This window comes from Phyllostomus hastatus, unplaced genomic scaffold, assembly GCF_019186645.2.
Source record: "Phyllostomus hastatus isolate PE091 unplaced genomic scaffold, TTU_PhHast_1.1 phas_contig_209, whole genome shotgun sequence".
Classification (NCBI taxonomy): domain Eukaryota; kingdom Metazoa; phylum Chordata; class Mammalia; order Chiroptera; family Phyllostomidae; genus Phyllostomus; species Phyllostomus hastatus.
The window spans coordinates 18,103,871-18,127,885 of NW_025333735.1; the positions used below are offsets into that span (position 1 = coordinate 18,103,871).

At 40.3% G+C, this 24,015-nt stretch overlaps 1 protein-coding gene across 4 annotated transcripts in view; it reads right to left on the reverse strand.

Annotated features, from left to right (window-relative positions):
- Positions 1–1,193: 1,193 nt before the first annotated feature.
- Positions 1,194–24,015, reverse strand: part of IL12RB2 (interleukin 12 receptor subunit beta 2) — an 80,581-nt gene continuing 57,759 nt past the window's right edge. For 3 of the 4 annotated variants that reach the window (XM_045835444.1, XM_045835445.1, XM_045835443.1), the window contains 4 exons: positions 23,007–23,144; positions 19,672–19,762; positions 16,711–16,810; positions 1,194–11,373 (listed from right to left, as the gene is read on the reverse strand). In XM_045835444.1, the coding sequence (XP_045691400.1) occupies positions 10,831–11,373; positions 16,711–16,810; positions 19,672–19,762; positions 23,007–23,144 (872 nt within the window). In that variant the 3' untranslated portion in view covers positions 1,194–10,830. The remainder of the gene's footprint in view (positions 11,374–16,710; positions 16,811–19,671; positions 19,763–23,006; positions 23,145–24,015) is intronic. The other variant, XM_045835446.1, reaches the window with a different exon arrangement.

The following is a 24,015-nucleotide window of genomic DNA, read 5'->3' on the forward strand; positions in this document are numbered from 1 at the left end:
AATTTGGAAAGCAGACAGCTTTACTTTATAAGGTTGGAACAGCAGCACCATCCATGAAATATAAACCAAAAATCTTACTGTTTCTGAATTTACTGTATTACTATTAATTTTGGACTGTTCCACAGAAGGTGATAAGTATCTTTTACCTCTTCCTCTATTAGAAAATTAGGTTAATAACGGATTCCTGAATGGGAGCAGCAGTGCACTTAGTAAAACATACATAGAGAGAATGATCAATAAACAGGTTTTCTAGGATTTTATTTTCTGCAATATTTATTGATAAGCAGAAAAAGGAATTTTACTTAGAGGTTGAAAAACTTTGTCACTCATTAATTTTCAGTAGTTTTCTACCTGTGTGTGGTAATGTCCAGTTTTTAAAATATTGAAAATCTTAAATCATTAAATGTCTGCTGTTTGCTGATTAGTTCTCTCAGTATACTTCTAAAAGAGCAATTGTACAGTACAAAAGTTAATCAGTTGAAATAGATTTATTAATCTAGTTACCTACCAGTTTGACATATATTAGGAAGGAGGTAATTGATCTTAAATGATAAATAACTTGTGTTGGTGTTTTGGATCTTACGATGCCGCGCATGTTCTGTACTGGTGCTAATGTCTAATATGATTTTATATTTACAAACATACCTGCTACCCAGAGGCAAGTATTAATTTAATCCATGTGGACTTTTGACCCCTCCTAATAGGTTAGTATGTTTGGACTTTTAAATATCTTAACTCATTTCTGGATGTGTAATATGTTTATAAACCTCTTAATTTCTAGCAACATATAGAAAACACCTATTAAAAACACTTCACAAGTTCCACTCACTGTCAGCCATTGCTGGCATTCTGTCACTAGAGACTACACAGCAATATCTGATATGTTGCAAGCTTTCGAGATAGCTTGAACTTTAAAAAGTTGGTCCATTAGTTGTATCTGGTGGATGTAAATTTGCCTCCTAGTTCACTTTGTGTCAAGATCTAAAACTGTGAACCTAACTTTCTTTTATTGGTGGGTAATGACTGAAAATAAAGATTTTATTTTCATGCTCACTTCTTAAGTCATAAGAACAGTGAAATAGGAGCCCATTTATCGTCATGTGTTTTCTGATGTGTGTGTGCACCCCAAAGGTAATGCTCACATTTCATTTTTTCTCTAACGCTTAGATTTTGTGTATGTGGGTTTTTGTTAAACTATGCTGTATAAGGTCATTTGGGAAGGATGCCTGTTTTAGTGAGTATTAGTGTTAGAAAGTTGAATTCTTACAAAATGAATTACAAGGACTGATCTTAAAAGTAGCAGTACTCTTAGATTACATTTAGATTACATTTAGAATGCAGGGGTTAATGACTTGCCACTGTTTTCAGGGTGGGGAGGGCGCTAAACACTATTAATACTTTAAAGAAAAATCCCTTAATGGGAATAATGCCAGAATTTATTTAAGATATTTTCAGCTTGTATTGAAATGATTGGGATATGGTTTCTTTTTAGTTAAATAACTATTTTGAGACCTGTGTGGATTTGTGAAAGATCTAAAAATGTGTCATTAGGTACTGTACATCTAGTTACTTTACTCATTTTTATTTTAAAAGTGGAAGTAGGACAGACACATCATCTCCAGGGTTGTTGACATATTTGGGGCTTAATTTTTGGCATGGGTTTGAAGGGAGTACATTAAGTACTCATTTCTGATATTTTTCTAATTGCTAGAGAAGGTCACACTGAAATAGAAAAATGTTATTAGGGAGTTGCATACAAAGTCTGAATATTACATGTATTGGGCCAACAAGTATTAAAAGGTTAAAAAAATTTTAAGGAGGAAAGTGAAACTGCTAGAACCTGGACATTTATCCCTGTATTTAAGTAACTGGTATAACTATTCTCAGGCACTCGGGTGCATGTAACTCTTTTTAAAGAAAGTAAATAGTTGATTAAAAGATAGACTTTAACCCAGATAGTTGTAATTCTGCTGAAATTAACATGTAAATGAAATTAGTATTTGTGGAGTCTGAATCTTAAAAGCCAGATCTGGGCTTTATCTTTAGAAACCCAGAACTTGATCACCATTATGCTTTGTAGAGTATATCTAGTGACAAGGCAGTAAAATGATTTCTAGTCAAACCCCAGACATAGTGAAGTAATTAACAACGTCATTTGCAAAACTGTCAGGTTTTGAGGTATAGAGTTAAGTGTCTGCTTTCAGGAGTTCGGGTTCAGTTGCTTTTTGCTCAGCCTGGGTTTGACCTTGGACATGTTCTCTCGAATTGAGAATCTTAAAGGTAGAAAAGTGGGAAGTTTATAGGAGAAGTGATTGAAATAACTTTCAGGCTGAGAAAGGGGTTCACTAAAGAACCATGAAAGAAGGGTTGTAGTTTAAGGGATTAGAAACTTAATTTCAGAAAGTAATTCAGATATGAAGGTGTATTACTAAAGCCATCAAGATTGTTCCCACGGGAGAAAGTAATAGAGTGGAAATGAACGTCATTTAAGTAGGTACTGTATCAGCTAGGGGTCAGCAGCTTGTGGCTCGTTTTTGTACAGGCCCTGAGCTAAGAATGGCTTCTAGATTTCTAAAGGGTTAAAAATAAAACTCTATTACAAAGATGTATGTAGCCCACCAAGCTTAAAACATGGCCCTTTACAGAAAATGTTTGCTGAATCCTGATCTAAGCTATCGATTACTCTTAGGTCAACGGGAGTTCTTTTAGAATAAAAGTTTTATTTTAGGTACAAATTAAGTCATCCTACCCTATGGGAAGTTGTAAAATCAGAAGTATTTTAAAGCAAATTTTTTGCCTCTTCTATACTGAGAATAAGGGCCAAAATATCTGGTAGTCACCTAGTAAAGATCATGTTATTTTAAGAAAAGATGATGTAGCTTGTGACTTAAATATGTTCTCATGAAAACTGTTAAGGAAAGTATAAATTTGCAATAAAAGTAAGCTTTATGCTGTGATTATAGTTTAGTGATTTATGGTTAGTGAATCACTAACACTTCTCATCACTTAGTGCTAAAATCTTCTGTTGTGAATAGTTTTTGCATGAGAATCTGGACCTTTCGTATGGGTAAGCTGTTGATTAACTCCTAGGTTAAACTGGGACAGGAATGAATGGGTTCCGAGGATCTCATTCCTCAGCTTTGTTAGCAGATTATCCATTTGGACAGAGTTTAGCTCTTGTGCCATTGACTACTTCTGTACTGAGTAACTGGGAGTCAATTGTTCACTTCTCAATGGAAGGAAAGAAAAGATGAGAAGTTGCCTCCACAAGTTAGAAAATAATTTACCAAATTGTTTGTTTCAGGTGTTAATTATGTGGGAATTTAGTGTTTTAAATCAGTCAACTTTGTCCTTTTTGCTGCCTATTTGGGAGGGTGTGGCAGATTCTGGTGCTGCTTTATGTGTACTAAGCCTTGTGTTATAAAAGACAAAAGATACCTGGTCATAACAAATATTAGAAAATTTTGATTTCATTATGGGTTTTTAGAAACCTATTTAGAAGTAGTTGATTCATATCAGGTGATGAGATTTGCTCTGAACTGATTGCTGTGGCTTTGCTTCCTTAAATAGCTGCTATTACTGTTATGGAAATGTGAAAAGTGAAAGATTAATATTCAGGATTTTGATATTTGTTATTTGGTAAACTGGGTAGGGAAAATGCGAAGTGGCTTATTTTTAGGCATTATTGTTTATATCACCTTAATTGCAGTTGTAGCTGATTGATTTAACAGATTTTAGGAACTTAATATTACTTCTAATTTAAAGAAATGGCATTGGTTTTCATCTACATAAAATGAAGATTCTGTCCAAAGGGTCCCGCTGAACTTGGTTCTTGACATTTGAATTTTGTCAGATTGGGCTATTTTTTTTTTTTTTATTAGCTGAATGTCAGAAATCTGGGGAACTTTGCATGTTGAAATTCTTTGTTTCACACCTTGGGTGTCAGAATCCATAGTGAAATGTTCCTTTGTTTGGCAACCACAGTTGGACAATGATAGATGAGTGCATTTAAACATTTTGTGCTTAGACTGCCAGGATCTGTTTTGGAATTGACTTAAACGCATCAAACACTGTTGGTTGATTGGTAGATTCCCCCTTTCCTTCCTTCAGTTTTATGGCTGAAAATGTTTAGGATTTAATAATTGGTGAATTAAACTAGACAGACGCCTTTTCAGAGATAGATAATTTGAGTAAGTGTACACCTACACAAAATGTACAAGGCTTCTCTTAAGTGCTAAACTCAGGAGTTTCTGAGGAATGCATGGGAAAACTGGATTGGATAGTTACTTTTAAGACGCATGTTCACTGATCTCAAGTCATTGGGAAGAAATCACATACTTAGCAGGTTCAAACTATTGCATTTTGTTCATAACAGCATCCCTTGAAGATTGAGTGGCAGTTTGTCACTCGATGTTAGCAAAATCTAGATCAAAGTGTTTTCAACAATTAGACTGATGTCCCTGCTTGAGTCGAAAGGTAGAACTGGAAGTAATGTTGACTGAAGTAGAGAAGTGCTTTGGTGCTGCATAATGCTAGGTGAAAATACATAGAATCTGAGAAAGAAATTCTTTTCAGGAAAAATGGATAAAGTTTATTTTTTAAAGTGCCATTATACTGTTGATTGAGGAATAGAACTAGCACCTAGCACCTCCCAAATTACGGGAGAATAGTATACCCACCCCCCATTTTCTTTTTTTTTTTTTTCAGCATTATCATTCTTGCTACAAGGTTTTGGTGATTGTTTTGTTTTGTTTTGTTTTGTTTTGTTTTTTTGACTACTCAGCTGCAATGAAAGCTACCCTGCCATAGGCCAGAGAGGGTAAACTAAAGGAAGTGTTTATAGGAATGCAAAGGAATCCTGTCTGTGGAGTTGTACAAGAATGAGAGGAGAAAAACATTGGGAAAGAAGTATTTCTACAGTGTTGTGAAAGGAAGGCAGATGGTCTTTTACTCCCTTTGTGGTGGAATAAAGTTGAGATATCTGTTTCTAAATCTTGCGGTGTTCCATTTTCACCCTTGAAATTTTTTTGATTCATGAGGGCTGGGGGAGGGTCTACCAGCTCCTTGGTTTAGACAGCACAAGGAAAATAACCGGTTAACACAGGCCACATTCTCAGCTAATGTGCAGAGAGACATATAAGCCATTTCAGCAAGTGAAGTGCGATGTAAAGAACAAGTGTTTCTCATTACTAATTTTCATTGTATTTTGAAAATGTTTTTGTAGCTTTTTAAATGTAATGAAAATGTCATGCTTGTGGGTGGGCCTGATTTTCCAGTGAAAATTCAAGGCCTTTCAGAATAGTTAATGCTCTGACTCTCATAGTACCTTTTATAACATTTCCTTGGGTTCTATTACCTATAGGTAGTAAAATGCCTGAAATTGGCAAAGGCGGAGAAGGTGTTTTGAAATTACCTTGTATTGGCAAGGCCAGGCTCTTAAGGAATAATTCCTTACAGTTGTGGAAATTGAGAAGTGGTAATAGGTTTGTATGTTTCTTAGAGATGTGATTGAAAGCAGAACCAATTGAAAAACCACTTGTAAATAAAGGAGCACTAGCAAAATGTGTGGCCTTTACCATAAAGTAAAGGCAAGGCATTTATATTTTAACAATTAATACAAGCAATAAAATTGAGTCATGCAGCCCTAATTTCTTTTTGCTTAGGAAATCATAGCCGTCAAGTTGGAAAAAATTCAGTAGGTATAGCAGGTGGGGTTATAGCACAGTTCCTCTGCTTGCTTTTCTATTTAAAAAACTTAATTTTTTAATAGCTTTAAATACTCCATATATCAATTCCCTTAACATAATGGGCTTTTTGGGGGAGTGTTCTTTTCTGTGGCCTTTTTTTTTTTTTTTTCCTTTGCCTACCTGTGCCTTGTAGGATTTAGATTAGCTGGGTAGATAAATTAGCAAATCCAGGAGTACCAGATTGTCATTTGAAAATTTACCTAGTTTTTAAAGGTAGATTTCTTGGGAACCAAGAATGATCTAGGTGGGACTCGAGAAACATGGAAATTCCAGGTTTTGGTTATTTAGTAAAAACAGCTCCAAAGATTTTTATGGCAACAGTTTTAGTCAACTGCAGTTAGAACCCCAATTGATGTAAGTTTTTAGAGCACTCATTTGCATTGAAAGGAATTTGTATAGTTGAAAGTTATGCTCTGAAGCCAGACTGTCATGTATTAGGTACCAGTAGTGTGACTTAACCATTCACCTGTATTTCAGTTTCCTTTTCTCTAGAATGGAGATAACACCTATCTTAAACCAGTCATGGTGAGAACTGAATTACGTACCTTAAAATCAACATGGACTAAATACATTGCCTTCTCTATCCACGGTTCTAAATCCACAGATTCAGCCGAGGATTAAAATATCCAAAAAAGGTGTTACATTGTTGGTGACATGTGCTATGTGGTTAGACCTACTGTGAATAGGTAAAGCCATTTCTTGTCATTCCTTAAACATTACAACTATTTATGTTGTGTTAGGTATAATCTAGAGACTTTAAGTACCTGAAAGGATGTGTGTATATTATGTGCAAATCCACCATTTTATATAAGGGACTGCGCATCGGAGGATTTTGACATCTGCAGGTAGGGGTGGTCCTGGAACCAATCCAGAGAGGAAGCCGAGGATCGAATGCATTGTGTTGCATACATTGAATGGGAATTTGGCTTGTTATATCAACTTTGTATTTCAGAGATCCATTGCTTCAGTTGTTACCCTAACGCCCCCAACCCCACCATCACTAGGTGTTTTATCTTCCTTTGCCTTTTCTACTAACTGACAGGAGTAATAAAGGCCAGTGAAAATGTCAGATAGATGGAGCCTGAAAGCGACATGGCCTTAAAAAAAAGTGGTTGGTCATGTTTGTCTCTAGACCTATTGTGTCAGGCCTTTGGGGGAAAAGAATTGGTTATATTGTATTGACTATCCAATTATAAGAATAAGGAATATTTGTAATGAAAATGTAGAAACAATTTAAAAACCTATGGCTAAAGGAAACCACTGTTAGCGTTTTTGTGTCTATTTCAAAAACCTGTTTGCTTGATTTATGACAGTGATATGATTCTGTTCATTCTTTTGTAATCGACCATTTCCGTACCAAATATTGCTCTGCTTTTTGAAAGATTGCATATTGCGTTTTTCATGAACTCTAAGATCCATCCCGGTTTCAGTCATCTTGGCGGGGGGATGGGGGAATTCATGCACCATAGAAATCAACAGCATATTTCAGTTTTAGTGGCTTTTTTCTTTTTCAACTCAGAACATAATATAATGGTGGGGGTGTTCTGAAATTCATAGTCTTTGATTGCATGATGCTGTTTTGTTGTATAGATTAACCAAGTTCCTTTTAAAGGGCATTTAGGTCCCTCTCCCTGTTTTAATCAGTGCTGTAATAACTCATACTGTTCTCTAGTCTGCATTGCTAGGAGTGGAGTTTATTGAAATTTTAAAAAGTACTGCCCAACTGCCTCCAGAAAGGAGTCATCTAGCATACCTGGTTGCAAACACCATCTCTAATTAATACTGGGTAATTTTTTAATTTCTCTAATTTGATTGATGGAAAGTGGTGTTTAATTTTATTCCTTTGATTACAGGTGATTATTTTCTTCATGAATATTGAGCATTTAATTTTTTTTCTTTTTACTGAATTTATTGAGGTGACACTATTATTGAAATTTACTGTTTTGTGCTTCTCAGTCCATTCTTTGAAATGTTGACTTTTTTCATATTGATCTGTGAGAATGCCCTAAGTTACTTTGGGCATGTATTGCAAATATTTTTATCTAACTTGATGTGTGTGTGTTTTGCAAATTTTTCATTGAAGATTTATTTCCGTATAGGCTGATTCGAAGATCTGACTTGTTTCTTTTAGTTGTCAATTAGCCAATTGATTGAATTGTTTCTATTTTTTTTTTTAGGAGGAAGAAGAGACCTTTCTGATCTCTTATTCTAGAGAGTATGAGGAGTCACCTATCAGTCAGCCTTTATAAAATGGGATAATGTGAACATCCATGAGTCTTGCAGATTAGTAAGAGCAAAACAGGACTCTTAGAGTGCTTGAGCAGTGGTATCGGGACACATGACAACTACAACACATGACAACTACAGCACGTGAAAGGAAAAGTTGGAGCTTCAAAAAAAAAACAAAAAAAACATTCAAACATGGGAGGTTGACTAGAATAGAATGCCTAGCTTGGCATCTTTCACAGGCTTCAGCGCGCTGGTGAGTTGCAGCTGTAGGATATTAATGGAAGCTGAGAAATTGGGACAGGGTGGAGGGGGAAAGGCAGTAAAAGACCAGAACTAGGTAAGGAGTTTGGCTCTCCTGTTGTCTACAAAGAAGTCAGAAGCCCAGGAAATAGAATCTCTGGCTTCTGGGAAGGAGGGTCTTTTCGAGGAACAATTCAAAGTACGGATTTGTACACAAAAATTAATGAGGAAGGTTGCCATATATCCAGCAAGTATGAACTTGGGACTTTATATTTAGGTCCCAGAAAAGTAAGGAATTTAATGTTTGAACAGAGCAGAGGTATCTATCTGGGTTGGCTTTGGAAGTATATTGGGTGAGGATTTAAATCACTGCTAGTTTTCTTGAGGAATGAGTCTTGAATATCAATAAGCTCCACTTAGTCCTGGTACACTAGGCAACCTGTTTTGAAATTTTGTGTGTGGCAGGAAGGGGGTAGGTATATGAAAATGAGGGGTAAGGATAGAACAAGGTTACCCATTCTCATTTATGGAAAGAGGACATTTTATCTGGTAGGACAAGCCGCAAAAAGTCTTGCTCAAATATATTTTTAAACATTGCTACTTGTAGCAGTGCTGCCAGTGTACAGTGAGGGTGGAGAGGGTTGGGAATGAAGAACAAATGCAAACTCAGTTGTCCCAGTAAAAAGTGAGCATGCACAGCTGGACTGGCTTCAGGAACTGGAGCAAGAAAGTGGTGGCTGGTATCTGTATCAGGTACCATGCTGAAGAAACATTGCATAATTCCTGCTGTTGGGGTTGTTGGCAGTTTAGTAGAGGAAGTAGATGGTGTGGGCATCGTGCTAGTGGAGCACCAAGGAAGCCTCTCCATCTTGAAAAGGAGCCTTGAGGAGTCAGGGAGGTCTCCCTTTTTAAAATTAAGCTTTATATATTTTTTCTTATTTAGGGGGAAAAAGGGACTGCTTTTAAGGGAAAGGATGTGGAGGATGAGGGTAAAAAGACTTGGAGCTGGTCTTTGGGGCCAAGTGGGAAAGAGAAGAGTGGCTAAGGTATTAGGTGATAAGAGGACAGCAAAGGATACAAAACACAGGTATTGCAAGAAAAGTTGGCTTCCCTTGTCAAGAGGTGACCTTGTGGCCCATTGCAAACAAGGTAAGCTATCCTGGGTGCAGAGCAGCCAGTGCTGAAGCTCAGATGGCAAGGTACTGGTGGCAGCTGGGGTTGGGGGGGTGCTGCATGGCAGCTAGAGTAAAACATGTATGTAAGAAGAAAAAGCCTGGGAGGACTAAGTATGTTAACTCTGGAATGGCAAGAAGCGTGGATGAAGACTCAAACATGAACAACCAGAGCAAGGTTAGTTCAATTTCTAGGCCTCTGCAGGTTACCTGCCTCAGTTCCAGTTTGGGTGGGATGGGGGTAGGAGGTAGGCCCCATGTCTGACAGGGATTTAAGAAAAAAGTTCTTGGACCTTTTATGCTGTTTCTTGGGAAGGGTATTAGCAATGAAACGAGGTTAGCAGAAGTGCCTCTAGGGGACAGGATACAGACAGTGACTGGCATGGGGAGGGTGACAGGCCAGGACCACAGCTCTAAAGGAGTAAAACATGTATCACATCTCAAGTTGTGCTGGGGGAAATAATACTCTTCTAGGCTTAGTTTGAGCTATAAGGACCAGCTTGGTTTTCTTCAGGAAAGAAAGTGAAGGACACTTTACAACTGTGGCAGTTTGGGTCTTAAACCCTGACAGCTCTGGTCCTCAGGGCAGCGCCCTCTGCATCAGAAAGAAGGCAGGCAGAGAGCTTTTGGCCCACTGTTTTTCAAGACCTCTGATTTCAGAGGGGTGGCTCCTTGCATAAAATTGTAAGGTGGGTTTGCAAGTAGCTTTTCCACAATCAAGCTGCTCTTGATTCACTGAAAGGCTAAGGCAAAGTAAACCAGCAAAACTAGGGGAAGGCACATTCTTAGGCTTCCATAAATAAGGACAATCACCACCATCTTGGAAGTCCTTTTATATTGTACACCAGGGTCTCATGTTGGTAAAAAACTAGGATGATGTATTTTGAAGTTCCCTGGTAATTCTCACTAATGTATCCATCATCTATCTGTAGCTGTCTTTAATACAGTAGCACTAGCCACATGTGACTTTCAATTACAATCCAAATTCAGTTCTTCATACAAGACACGTTTCAAAGTGTGAACAGCCACTTGTTAGTGTGTAGCATATTCAGCAGTGTAGATAGGCCTATTGGACAGGACTGATCTCACCCTAAGACCTGGTATGTAGTAGCTGCTTTATAAACAACATCGCTAGTAAGCATTTTGGTTTCCACGCTCCCCTTTTCCAGCCACCATAGCCAAGAAAGCTGCAAGAATTTAGACTGGAGTCTCCAGGTCCATACAGTGAAGGATGTAATCTGAAGCCTCTGGAGAAGGCCAGATGAGGTATCTGGGCTGCAGTCAACTCAGTTCCCCAAGATTCACCCTGAGCTGGCTTGACTGTCCTCTAGCTGCAAACAGACCAAATAGTAGCAGCCACACGAGCTGACAGCTGGAGCAGAGGGCTGGGTAGATGGGCATGCTGTGCTGGTTGGGAGCACTTGCCAAGTTTCAACCCTCACTCAAAGCATGAGGGAGCCACACCCCATTTTCAACCGATCCAAAGTCAGCTTCTCTCCACAGGAGAAGGTGAGTGGGTGAAGGGAGCTTGAGGGAAAAACAGAAAGGGAGATACGCTGAGGCTCCAGTTCTTCTGGAGGCTCAGTTACAGGAGCCTCTTGTGAAGGGATATAATCTACGTTGGAGGGTAAGTAGCCCTCGTGGGTGGGAAGGTAGTCCACTGGGAGGACTGGCGAGGGGCTTGCTAGGTTTCCTGGCTTTGAGTCAGGGTCCCTGCTACCCAGCACCTTGTACAGATCCACTAGCTGTCCTGTCTCTGCTGTGAGAGCTCTTGGAGGTGGTGAGCCTGAAGCACTGTACCCTGTGTCTTCCTCAGAGGTATAGTGACCTTGGACTCCTCTTCCCTTTTCTGGCCATTTGGGGCGAACAAGACATCTGAAGGCTGGGGTCACTTGGTGAAGGACTTCGCTGATGACCAGGGGCTCAGGTTCTTTTGGAGTGGGCCAGTCTGTTAGGATCCTGTCCAAGGGCAGCTGCATCTTCTCCTAAGAAAGAGGAGGAAGAAGCTCATATGGCTGTTAAGTGAGTATCCTTGATGACTGACTTCAGGGTTCCAGAGGGCCTCACAGGCTGGTCCCTTGACTCTGCGAGGTAAGAGAAGCAGTTAACATTGTCTGGGAGGCAGACAAGCAGGAGCCATGGAGTCCTCTCAAACCTGGCCAGTGAGTGGTGATTCACTACCCTGCTCAACCTTCAACCAGACTGTTTCTGGTGAGTCAAACTGTGCTAGCTGCCTTTCATCTAGGAGGGAGGACACACCTGGTGCAAAAGGAGGGCTGAGCTTCTCCCCGGGGGAGGTGGGTAGAGAAGGCTGTAAAAGGGTCACGCTAGAGCTGAATCCTGAGAAGTATAGTCTTTTTTCATATAGGAGGTTGTGGACAAGAAAAACTGGTCTGTTCTGGAAACTGGTAGTTCTTATGTCAGGGAAACTGAGGCTTCAGACACAGCAGGAAGTCACATGATGAAGGGGTTTTTAAAGGATCCTAAGCAGTTTGGGTTTTCATACAACTACTGAAAAGTTTTTGGGTAATTTCATCAGTTCTGTTCTTAAGAAAGACCCCTCTAGAATACCTTTTTTGGAAGAAAACTTGCATCCTTTTCCCCCCTCTATCTAATTTTATGTTATTCCTCTTGCTTATTTTCTCACGATTACCAACTCTTCAAGGTCACCCCTGCTTTCCAAACCTGATGCTGATTCCTGAGCCCAAGTCCAAGCACTTGATTAACATTTCTTTGCTTTCTTGGACTCTCCTCACATCCTGGAAACTATCTTTCATACTGACTGATCTTACAAAGGCAAAGCTCCCCTGCCTTTAAGATCTGAGGCTTACATAAGCAGTCAAGTTTTTAGCCCTTACCTTGACAATCAGGTTCCTGAACCTTCCTCCACTCATGTTTTTGTTCAGAAATTATTTCAGGCACACCATCCTGGTCTTAACACACTTTTTTCTCTGTGCCACCATACTTTTCTCCCACTGCCAGCTTCTACCCACTTCTGTTTGCTGCACCATCCCCTGCTTGCCACCTTCCTCGTTCCTGAAGCCCCTAGTGACTGTTCCCTCTGCTGAAAACTACAGCAAAGCAACTGCCCGTTAGGTTCTTGTCACACGGTGCTGTGTAATGACACACTTTTTAAATGTGTCCATAAGCCACCTGTGAGCGGGGACCATGTTTTAAGGGAGGCAGGCATAGGTTAATAAAAAATAGCCTTGGGACAGGGTGAATCCTCAGGACTAGTTCCAACTCTGACACCTTACAGCTCGGGAAAACAACCTCTCTGGGCTTGGATTCCCTCGCCCATCAACATCAAATGGTGCAAGAGTGATTTGGTCCGGATTGGCTCTGATGTCCTTTGCCTTTCCTCAAGCATAAGTTTCCAAAAAGTGAATGATGGTGCCGTCTCAGGACAGCCTTCCACAAAGGGCCCACAAGCTAGAGGGTATGTGCATGTGCCTCTCTTGGGAGCCTACTCTTCCCAATCGCTGTCCAGGCTGTCCCTGGCATGGGGGAGTGGCTTGGAACGTGGCTGGCGGCTCTGGGAAGCTCTGGGAAGCAAGCTCCCAGTGCTACTATCACAGATGTGAGAGAGGACATGGGGTGTGGAAATGGCTCCTTATCACAAGGTGAGGTGTTCACTCTGCCTTCTTGAAAGCTTTGGCAGTACTGATAGAGGCCGTTCCTCTGAGCTTTTATGAAGTAGGTGCTCTGGCAGACAAGTCCTGGGACAAGGCCTCTTAGAGAGCTATTGGCTCAGGTACCTCGTGGACACTATTTTAAGCCTTTACAATATTCTGGTGATCCCCTTCATGATGTGGCTTTTTCCTCCAGAGCTTTAAGACACATGATTTTTTTAGCTACATCTAAGATGGGAAGGGCACATAAGGCCTGAAAACAGAAAACCTATTGTTGGAGTTGAAGGACTGTTGTGGTTCTGATGTCTGCCTTGGCCTATCACCAGGAGAGCAGTTTGGGCCTTTAACACCAGTTTGCTCACCGTAAGGGTCACGTGACCTGGGTTCTGAGGCTGCCTCAAGGCCTTCGTCGCAGATGCCATGTTGAAGCTAAATGTTTTAAATTTTCTAATTTACCAGTTATCTTTGAAAAAAAGCATGCACACAGTTTTTAAAGAAATTTTAAAAGTTTAAAGGAACAGGAATAAATTTAAAGGACACATGGAGAAAAACTAAGGGGAGGGTGGTAATGAGAGGGAAGTGGGGAGGGTTGGGTGGGTGGGCTGGAATGGGAGTAAAAGGGAGAAAAATGTACTTGAACAATGATTAAAATAAAAAAAAATAGAAAAAAAAATTAAAAATTGAATTAAAAAACTAAAAAAAAAAGTTTAAAGGAAATTTATAATGAAAATTAAATGGCCCTCCTATCTCCAACCCCTGCCGCAAAGGTAACCCCGATGATCAGGTTCATATGTAGGCTCCCAGGGGGGCGTGTGTGTATAAAGTCTCCCTCCTTTTTATACAAATAAGAACCTACTTTAGAAACTGTTACAGACTTTCCTTTTTTTCATTTTTAAATATCTTAGAGGTTTTTAGACATACAGATTTTTAAAAAATAGTTGCATAATATCCTATTGTATGGATATATTCAAAATGTTCAACCTCACCTCCTGGTAGCAGGTTACATTATGCCCAATTTTTGGCTTCTATGTATAATGCTCTAAGGAACATATTTATACAACTTAGGGCATATGTGTGGCAACTTCTCTTACCTTTTCCCTGTGTTATTTTCTCTAACCCTTTGCGTGTCTTTCTTAGCATTTCTTCTAGGCTTTTTAAGGTCCCCTGTCATGCCCAGGCAGAGGCAAATGGAGCCCATGACTTCAAAGCTGCCGACTTGGAAGCCGCCAGGTGTCCGGGACGGACCTAGAGCTGCTTCCCACCATGCTAGTTCAGGTTTCTAGGTCAGTGATTTTTCAACTGGTGTGTCACGGCAGGCACAGTGGTGTACCACAAAAATTGTTAAAGCATGCAATACCTGACTGTTTAGTGAGGGTCACTGACCTCTTTTCCCTTGATTAGTCAAATAAAAAATGACAACAGCCAACACAACAATAGCTGTCCAGTGTGAATAAAAATTATACCTATTTTTTGTCAGATTGGCAAAAAATTTTTTGCTGTGCTATAGAACTCTATAACCCTAATTTTTTCTTTAAAAAAATTGTATTTATTAGCCCTGGCTGGTGTAGCTCAGTGGATTAAGCATGGGCTGCAAACCAAAGCATCGCAGGTTTGATTCCCAGTCAGGGCATATGCCTGGGTTGCAGGCCATGGCCCCCAGCAACCGCACATTGATGTTTCTCTTTCTCTCTCTTTCTCCCTCCCTTCCCTCTCTAAAAATAAAATCTTTAAAAAATTTTGTATTTATTGATTTTAGAGAGAGGGAGAGGGGAAGAGAAAACTCAATTTGTTCCACCTATTTGTACATTCATTGGTTGATTCTTGTATGTGTCATGACCAGGGATTGAACCCACAACCTTGGGATATTCAGACGATGCTCTCACCAACTAAACTACCCTGATAGCACCTATGCCACAAAATTTTAGTAATTAATTTATGTGTGCCATGAGGTAAAAAAGGCTGAGATTGCTGTTTTAGGACATGGGACTGTAGAATCTCAGCCTTGGAAGAAAGAGACCTTAAACCTAACTGGTTCAATTCCTAGCACTTGAATCCCCTCTAACACAGGCAGTGGGTCCCCACAGGTCATTATAATATTGCCATGAAGGGAGGGCCCTCTTTAGTCTCTTCAGCTCAGCGACATTGACTTTCAGAAAGACTCCTGTTATACTCTGTGCTTAAAGGTCTTTTAGAATGTGTAGTATAATGGCAGATGGCACATCCTGCATCTATGTGAATTCAGGACTCACCATTCACTAGCTGACTAACGTTGGGCGAGTTACTTAGTCCTCTATGCCTGAGTTTTCTCATCGGAAAAATGAGGATAATAGTACAAGTTCATAAAGCTGTACTGTATGGAGACATTTTTTAAAGTGCTTGGCATATATAAAATTATATAAATGTGTATAAACATAGATGTATAATAAAATTATATAACATAATTGTATATCATGCAGATACATAATATATACAATATATCTAGATCATATATATGTTCCCAGCCCTTAATAGTAATAATAGCTATTACTATTCTTGCTATTATAACTTAACAGTAATACATCCCCTCAATAGACAGAGGGAGACATCAAGTACGAGTCTTCCTAAGAAGAAAGTGAATGATCTTTGCCTTGTATGAGCCATGTACTCTACATGGCATCTTTCTTAATCCTCACAACAATATATATGGGAGATGTTGTGAATTCCTACTTCACAAAGAATGAAATTAGGGTGTAGATGTCAGGCAAGTTGCCCAAGGGTCATCTACATAGTAAGGGGCAGAGGTGGGGTTTGTATCCAAGCATTGTTTCAAAGGCAATGAACTGCAGGGACTTGAATTCCTGCTGAGGCAGACATAGCTGAGACGAGCTCCTTACCTGAGTAGCGGCTGGTACCACTGGCTTCTGGCTGAGGAAGGATGTGGATAATAGAATGCACTGAGCATTTGAAGAGAAGAATCTTGCAGGAGAAGGGTTACAAAGTGTAGTTAAGGGAATGTGGGGCTGCCAATGGCCTAGGCCTGGGAAGAATAGTGGCATACAACTTTCCTCCCCTCTGCTTTCCATAAATGCAGCCTTGCTCCATATTCAGATGCCTTCAGCTTCCAAACCTTCCCCCAGAGATGGACCATCTTGCCCACTGTGAGCTCTTCTAACCTCCTCAGACTGCACAGGAGCAGCTCTCTCAGCTTCCTTTATTCTTGCTCTTTCATCTGCCAGCTCAGCAACCTCTCCTTTAGAACCTTTTCCATACATGGTGGGATGGCTTACTGGCTTCCTGCCAAAACCAAAATAATCTGGGTTCTATTTCTCTGTTCTGTGCTCAGATGAGGGGCTGAGAACATCGTGGGTAAAGCTCCAGTTCTTTTGAATTCAAATGAGTCAGTGCTCAGCCTAGGGCTGCATAAACAACAAAAATAATTGTTTTTCAATTTCTTTTAAAGTAAATCAAGGTGAGAAGGGGGACAAGGCATAGTGAGGAATGAAAAGCTATGACTCTTGAGTCTTTGGGTCATAAGCTTCAGAAAATCCCTGGACATGGGAGTAATGACTCAGATGATAACCTAGCGTGAATGACCTCACTTTATTCATAGGCTCTTAGTACCCAGGTTTCCTCCTAACCACCAGGGGAAACTTAGATGCACAGATGTCTCAAACCCCATCAAGGGGTGGCTGCTAAGGCTTTACACCTTACCTCCACAATGAGATATTTCTTGGCCCATGTGCTGTTCGCTGGGTCTGGAATTTGTCTGCTACACCACTGAGGTCTGAGGCCTGAAAGGAGGGCAGATAGCCTATAGATAAAGAAAACAATGACACCTGGTTAAGTGTGGAAGCACAGGTTCCTGGTGCAGTGACTCCAGTGTAGGGGCTGTTCAGTGTAGGGCTATGCAAATGAGTGAAATGCGAACACTGAAGGAGAAGGATGGCACATCACCGAAGGAAAGACTAGCTTTCTGTGAAGTGTAGATAGATGACAAAGAGTTGTGATGCAGTCACTTGGGGTTTGCTAAGAAAACTATGGAATTTTTGATCAATGTAATGTGTAGCTGTCACCATCCAGCCATGCAACTGTTCAATATTCCCTAATGCGTGACGAGCACAGGGCTGGGACAGGACAGCAAACAGGGAGGCATGGTCTCTACCCTTGGGAGTTTGCCATTTACTTAATTACAATGTCTATAAAAAGTTTGTAATGACAAGGACATTATGGTGCTAAAAGTAAAAATAACAAGCCAGATACAAATGATATAAATAGCTTGAATATAAACCTTGCAAAAAAAAAACCAAGAAAAAATAGCATGGAGAAACATTCAAGCTGTTAACAGTACTTGTGTTTGGTGATCAGAGGAAATGTAGGTCTTTTTTCCTACATCTCTAGGTTTTTAAAAATATTTTTTAAATGAGTTTATATTTTATGATGTGGATGGGGAAAATTCTAAAAAATGTTTCTTATATGTGCATGTGGCTGAAATATCATCACTCTATTTTAAATATTCAAGACCAATATGAAACATCATTAAATCCTTGGCTTTAATAAGCTTTGATGTTTAATAAGAATGGTAAGCTTCTGGGATGTGTTTAGCTCTTTGAAACAGGAGAGGTGGCCACCTGACTAGTTTTTCTCCAAAGAATCATGAGCAGAGGTACCTGTGACTTAATATGGATCGAGGACAGTGCCCAAAGGATGGTGGGCCAATAAAATGGAATAAAACTGGGTCCCTAAATGACTGTGTGGAGCAGAGCTGCCAACCAACCTGGATGACTTAACCTCTTACATGGGAGAGGAATAAACTCTTTTATTAAAGCCACTGCTTTTGAGACCTCTTTTTTCTTTTAACAGCAGAAGCCTTGACCCTAACTGATACTATTTCCCTGAAGAGGATGTATGTGATCATAGTCAATGCCTTTTTAGTTTAACTTCAAAATCTACCTAAAGAGAGCTCTGCTTTGAAGTATCTATCACACATGGGAGCTTCAATAAATGTAAAGCCTTTCAGACAAGTTCAGTGCCTAGTAGAATGACTTTGAGCTAATTTTATTTTTACCTCTGCTCTTTACACAACATCTGAAGAAAACTTTGTACTGAAGAACTACTTCATTTTAAAAAATTCCATCTTATTAAGTAATGCATGTTTTAAAAATTTTAGAAAACAATTAAATAGCACTAAAATCACCTATGATTTTATTCTTCGATATAACCACCATTAATCTTGTGGTGTATATCTTTGGGGCAGAAAGTGTTAATTGCCACCCAATACCTGTTTTTTTCCTATCCGAAGAAAGAGCACCCTAATTTATTGGGATGATCATGAACCCAGCTATAAGGCCACAATTTTAAACCTACCCCCCTCACCAAGTTCTGGCCAATGAGATCTAATCAACAGTATTTTGTGTGACTTCTTCATGTAACATGTACTGGAAAGGGGGGTGTGCCTTCTCTGTCCCTGTGGTGGTACAATGGGTGCATGATGGCTATAATTTCTGCAGCCACTGGCTGAGAGGGGAGACTCATGGAAGCCAGTGTCAGCATAATGGAGCAGGAAGTGCAAGGAACCCAGGTCCCAAAAACTATGGAGCTAACACGAGGCCTTACTTAGTTGACTTCCCTTACTTGAATGGGAAACTGTTAGCTAGTTTGTCACATTATTTGGGCTATAAAACTCACATAAAACCAAACTTAATGATGACTGATAATATCTTGTATGTGTATTTGTGTGTATGTGTATATGTACTATTTTTTAAAAAATGGAAGTACAGCCGTGGCTGGTGTGGCTCAGTGGATTGAGTGCCAGCCTGTGAAGCAAGGGGTCACTGATTCAATTCCCAGTCAGGGCACATGCCTGGGTTGTGGGCCAGGTCCTGAGTAGGGAACACATGAGGGGCAACCACACATTGATGTTTCTCTCCCTCTCTTTCTTCCTCTCTTCCCCTCTAAAAATAAATAAAACCTTTTTTAAAATTTTATTTTTTAAATTTTTTAAAATAAATAAAACCTTTTTTAAAATTTTATTTTTAAAATTTTTTAAAAGATTTTATTTATTTTTAGAGAAGGAAGGGAGGGAGAAAGAGAGAGAGAGAGAGAAACATCAATGTGCAGTTGCTGGGGGTCGTGGCCTGCAACCCAGGCATGTGCCCTGACTGGGAATCAAACCTGCGACACTTTGGTTCGCAGCCCGCGCTCAATCCACTGAGCTACGCCAGCCAGGGCTAATAAAATCTTTTTTAAAAAATGGAAGTACATATTATTTTGCAAGGTGCTTTTTAAAATGTAATATAGCAAATATTCATATTTAAGTTTTATTCTACATTTTAATGGATGCATAGTATTGCTATAGCATAAGATATAATTACTCCCATATCATCGGGCATTTGTGTTGTTTCAAATTATTTTTCCTTTTATGAACAATACTTTAGTGAACATATTTGACATCAAATAGCCACATGCCCCTATGATGTACTTAGAATAAATTTCTAAATAGGAATTGCTATGGTAGAATAAAGATTTAACATATATTGTCGCTCCAAAATGCTGAATAAATTTGCTCTGCCACCAGCCATGTATGAGAGCATCCATTTCTTGGACTCATAGCAACCACAGCAATTATCATTTAAAAATTTTTTTTACCAAAATTGGCAGGTGTACCCAACTCACTTTTGCCGGGAGGAACGCATTGAGAAAATGACCACAACGATGACAGCAGTGCAAATGCTCAGGACCATAAATGTGCTCCAACTGGCTTTACCTGAAGAGAGAGCAAACCCCGTGACTGGGATACCTTCAATGAACATTTCAAAGTACTGACTACCGTATGAGCCCTCTGGGCCCGACCCATAGCTCCTGGGTAGCTAGGCCCAGGAAAAGGCCAACTCATTTCTATCCATTCATTTGAGGAGAAGGGGCCCTTGGGGAGCCAATTCTATAGCTGAGAGGAGCATCAGCCCTGCAAGGGCTCCTTGCTCCAGTGGGTGGGAGGACAAGGGCTGTGGCACACAAGGCACGGGCTGTGAACAGGGAGCCCTGAGTCCTGGTGCTGGATCTTCCACTGACTGCGATGTCACCTGAGGACCTGTTCTTGGTCTGTAAAAGGTGAATGATGATGTCTACCTGCAGGTTGCTGTGAGGTTGGAGACAATGTAGCTAAAGCACAAGGCAATGTATCTATCTGAAAAGACCAGGCCTGCAAGAAACAGTAACTAGTAATTTTACCAAACCATTGGATTAACCAACCCTTTATCTAACTAGGATCTTTGAAATTGTTTTGATTTCTTCCTATGAACATTTATTTTGCCACATGTCAGAATTATCCATTAATTCACCCAGTATTCATTATTAACCACGTACAAGGCCCTATTAGGTGCTGAGATGCGAAGATGAATAGCACTTGGGCTCTGCTGTCTCCAGAAGTCACGAGTGTAGCCCATGTAAACCATTGTAAAAACAAGCATGTATGAGGTCCTGTCGCAGAGAACAGCATGGGATCTGACCTCATTTACATTTCAGGAAGGTTTCTCGAGGCATGACATTAAAAGTTTAGAGTTGGATCGATAGGAGTTGGCTAAGCAGACAAATTGGGGAAGCACAGACTAGACAGAGAACTATGCAAAGGAGTGGGAGGAAGAAACAGCACAGCACTTTCAAGTGACTACAAGTAGCCTGGTCTTGCTTTTGAGTGTAAATGAGGAGAGGGAGGCAGAGGATGAAGCAGAATGGGTGAACAGGACCAGGTCATGTAGGGCCTGGTAACCAAGCAGTTTGAATTCAAGCTTGAAGCCCTTGGGGAACCACTTGATGGGTTGCAACAAGAAGCAAAATGTCAGCCCTGGGGGTCTTGCAGAAGGATTTTTCTGGTAGAACGAAGGACAGGCTGGGAGCGCAGGTGAGCATGGGGAACTAGGGGCCAGAGACCTGTTGGGCCCAGTGAGAGGTGTGTTATCGGGACTGAACGGGGGAGTTGGAGCAGGCAGCCTTGTTACCACCCCATACAATCAGCACAATCTGACATTTCTTCAGCGTCTGCCTTCCTTGCTGGGCAGTTGGGACAGTCTGGAGTACCACGAGTAGAAAGAGGTTGAGTGCTTGCAAGTTAACTTTCACAGGAGTAGCTGGGAGAGGAAAAGAGGGTTTTTCAGTTTCCCCAGTGGAGAACTGCTTGGCATAGAACAGCAAAGTACTGAATGATCAACTTGATACTCCACGTTACAAAGCAAGAACAGCTTGTTCCACCCTTGGAGCAAATGCAAAATAGTGCTGCCAGAGAGGACAGCGTAACTTAAGTAACTCAAATCCGTTTGATTTGTAGCTCTGCTGTTTACCACCTCAATGACCTTGGGTGATTTTTCTGCCTTACACTTGTAAAAAAAGCACCTCATTCCTTTATTTGCTCCATATTGAGCTCCTGGTAGTGACCAGGTGTAATTATGTAAAGCAGGCACTTCACATGGTTGTGGGCAAGACTAAATGAGTGGAAGTATGTGCTATGTAGGGTGAATTGTGTCCTCTCACCCCCCAAATTCATATATTGAAGTCCTAACCTCCAGTACCTCAAAAAGTGACCTCATTTGGAAGTAGGGTCTTTGCAGATGTAATTAGTTAAGATGAGTCAGACTGCAGTAGGGTGACTTCTCCTCCAATATGACTGGTGTTCATATAAAGAGGGGAAATTTGAACACAGTGACACATACAAGGAAAACTCAATGTGAAGATGAAAGTAGAGATTCACAAGCATAGGAACGCCAAAGATAGCCACCAGACTCAAGGTGAGAGGCATAAAATAGGTTATTTCATAGCCCTCAGAAGAGACTAACTCTGCTGATACCTTCGTCTTGGACTTCCAGCCTCCAAACTGTGAGAAAATAAATTTCTATAGTTTAAGCCACCCAGTTTGTGGCACTTTGTTACAGGAGCCCTGGAAAACTAATATGAGGGGGGACCCAAAAAGCCCTGGAATTTCCTTATATAAAATTGTATATTTATTCTTCCATGTTTAAACTTCAGTCACCTCCAGAGTACTCTCCATTTGATGCAATTCATCTATCAAGCCTTTTTTTCATTGCTCAAAAACAGTTTTAGAACTTGCCAATTTTGATGCCTTTTAGTGCTTCTCTTGTTTTTGGTTTTGCCTCTTCCACATCAGCAAAAACATTTCCCTTTTAGGACTTTCTTCATCCGTAGAAACAAACAAAAAAATTGCTCAGGGAGAGACTGAGTAAATAGGGTGGGGCACAGGAGTTATGTCATTTTTTGGTCAAAAATTGCTGAACACTCAGTATGGTGTGGGCAGGTGAGCTCGTAAATCACCCATCATGAAATGGGCAAACACATTGAAAGAGTCTTCAAAATAATTCACTGAAGCCAAATGCAGCCTCTCACAATAACGCCAGCTGGTACACTGACATGGATGGGTTCCTAAAACACCTATTGGGGAAGCCTGTACTACAAGAGACCCACTATCCAGAAGATAATCCACTTTTGTTTTTTTAGGGGGGCCCCTCCTATGTTATAGAAGCACATAACACAATGATGGGTACATAACTATCTGACTGCAATAGCTGCTATTGTTATTGTTGAGATTATTCTCATTATCCATTAAACAGATATTCAGTGAACAAGTACTAAGTGTTGGGCACCATTTTAGACCTTGAAGACAGAGATAAACGGATATCAGTCCCTGCCTATTGGATTTAGAGTTTTGAATATCGGTCAAATGTAGTGCATTATGAGGGAAATATGGAGGTGCATTTGGAAACGCTTCCTGAAGGAGGAAACATTTCCACCGAGTTTTGAAAAATGAGTAGACACTGTCTCCAAGTAGACAACACCATGGTAGGGCAGTCCAGTTAGAGGAAACAGCAAGTGTAAAGATGTAGCAGTAAAAAAGTTATGAGCAAATTAAAGAAAATCTGATCATCTCCATGCCAAAGGCAGTGGGACTGTACACCTGTGCGGGAGTCCAGGGTGGACTCTCCATCTCCATGGCTGCTTCTTACCCTGCAGACTAAACTCCCTCTCTTTTCCACGGGGGCTCTCGCCAGCAGCTGTCAGAGCTGTCATCCACAGGACGTATCTCACTCTGGGCTGCAGGCTGTTCACTGCGTGTGAGTTGGGAGAGACCCTATAGGGAATTTCTGAAAGGAAGATGAAGATAAAAAAAGAAAGCTACATATTATACGAAATATTTGAGTATGGGCTCTTACTCATTTTTATTCTTCATTTAATTAGAACAAGAAAAGCACATATATATTTTAAAATAGTCTTAATTACTTAATACTTTAGTAGGCCCCAGCCATTGCCATCAATGGAGGCCTCACTTCTCAGCATATCAAAAGAATTACATATTTTTTCTTGTGGTACAATCTTTTAACAAAATGTTTATCATTTTGCTTTTGAAAGTATTTAGCTGTAGTTAACTCATTGTTTATTTCCTATAATGTTTCTGGCATTTACCAGGTATATTTGAGAACTTTTGGGGAGGAAATTAAATGTATAAATTGCTCTCAATGGAATTTTTAAGAAAGGTAAGTTTAGCAATAAAACGGATATTTAAGCAACAGTTATTAATTCTGATTTTCTACTTTTTTGTAGGCTCTGTGTATTGGGCTTTGTGGGCTTAATATGACCATCTGCTACAATTTCACATAAAATCTAAACTCTAGAGCAATAGTACTCAGGATTAGAGTTATTTTGGCAGTTTAAGCCAAAATCATCAGTTCCTTATGCTCTCAACATCCTTGCATATTCTCAGCACGGAAGATGTTGTTTTTCAGCACAATGCACTGATGCTGTTTTTCTCCAGGAAACATGAGTGTTGGGAGCCTTTGGTGCACAGGCAATCTTCCCCTCCAGTGATCTTCCCCTCCAGTGATCTTCCAGGTGCAAGTTTGGAGTAGCCTCGCCGCAGGGTCAGGGACTATAAAATTAAGGCTTCGGCAGGAGCAGCCCACCGGCTTGCTCAGCAGGCTTGCTCAGCAGACTTTCACCTGTGCTGGTGATCAGAGT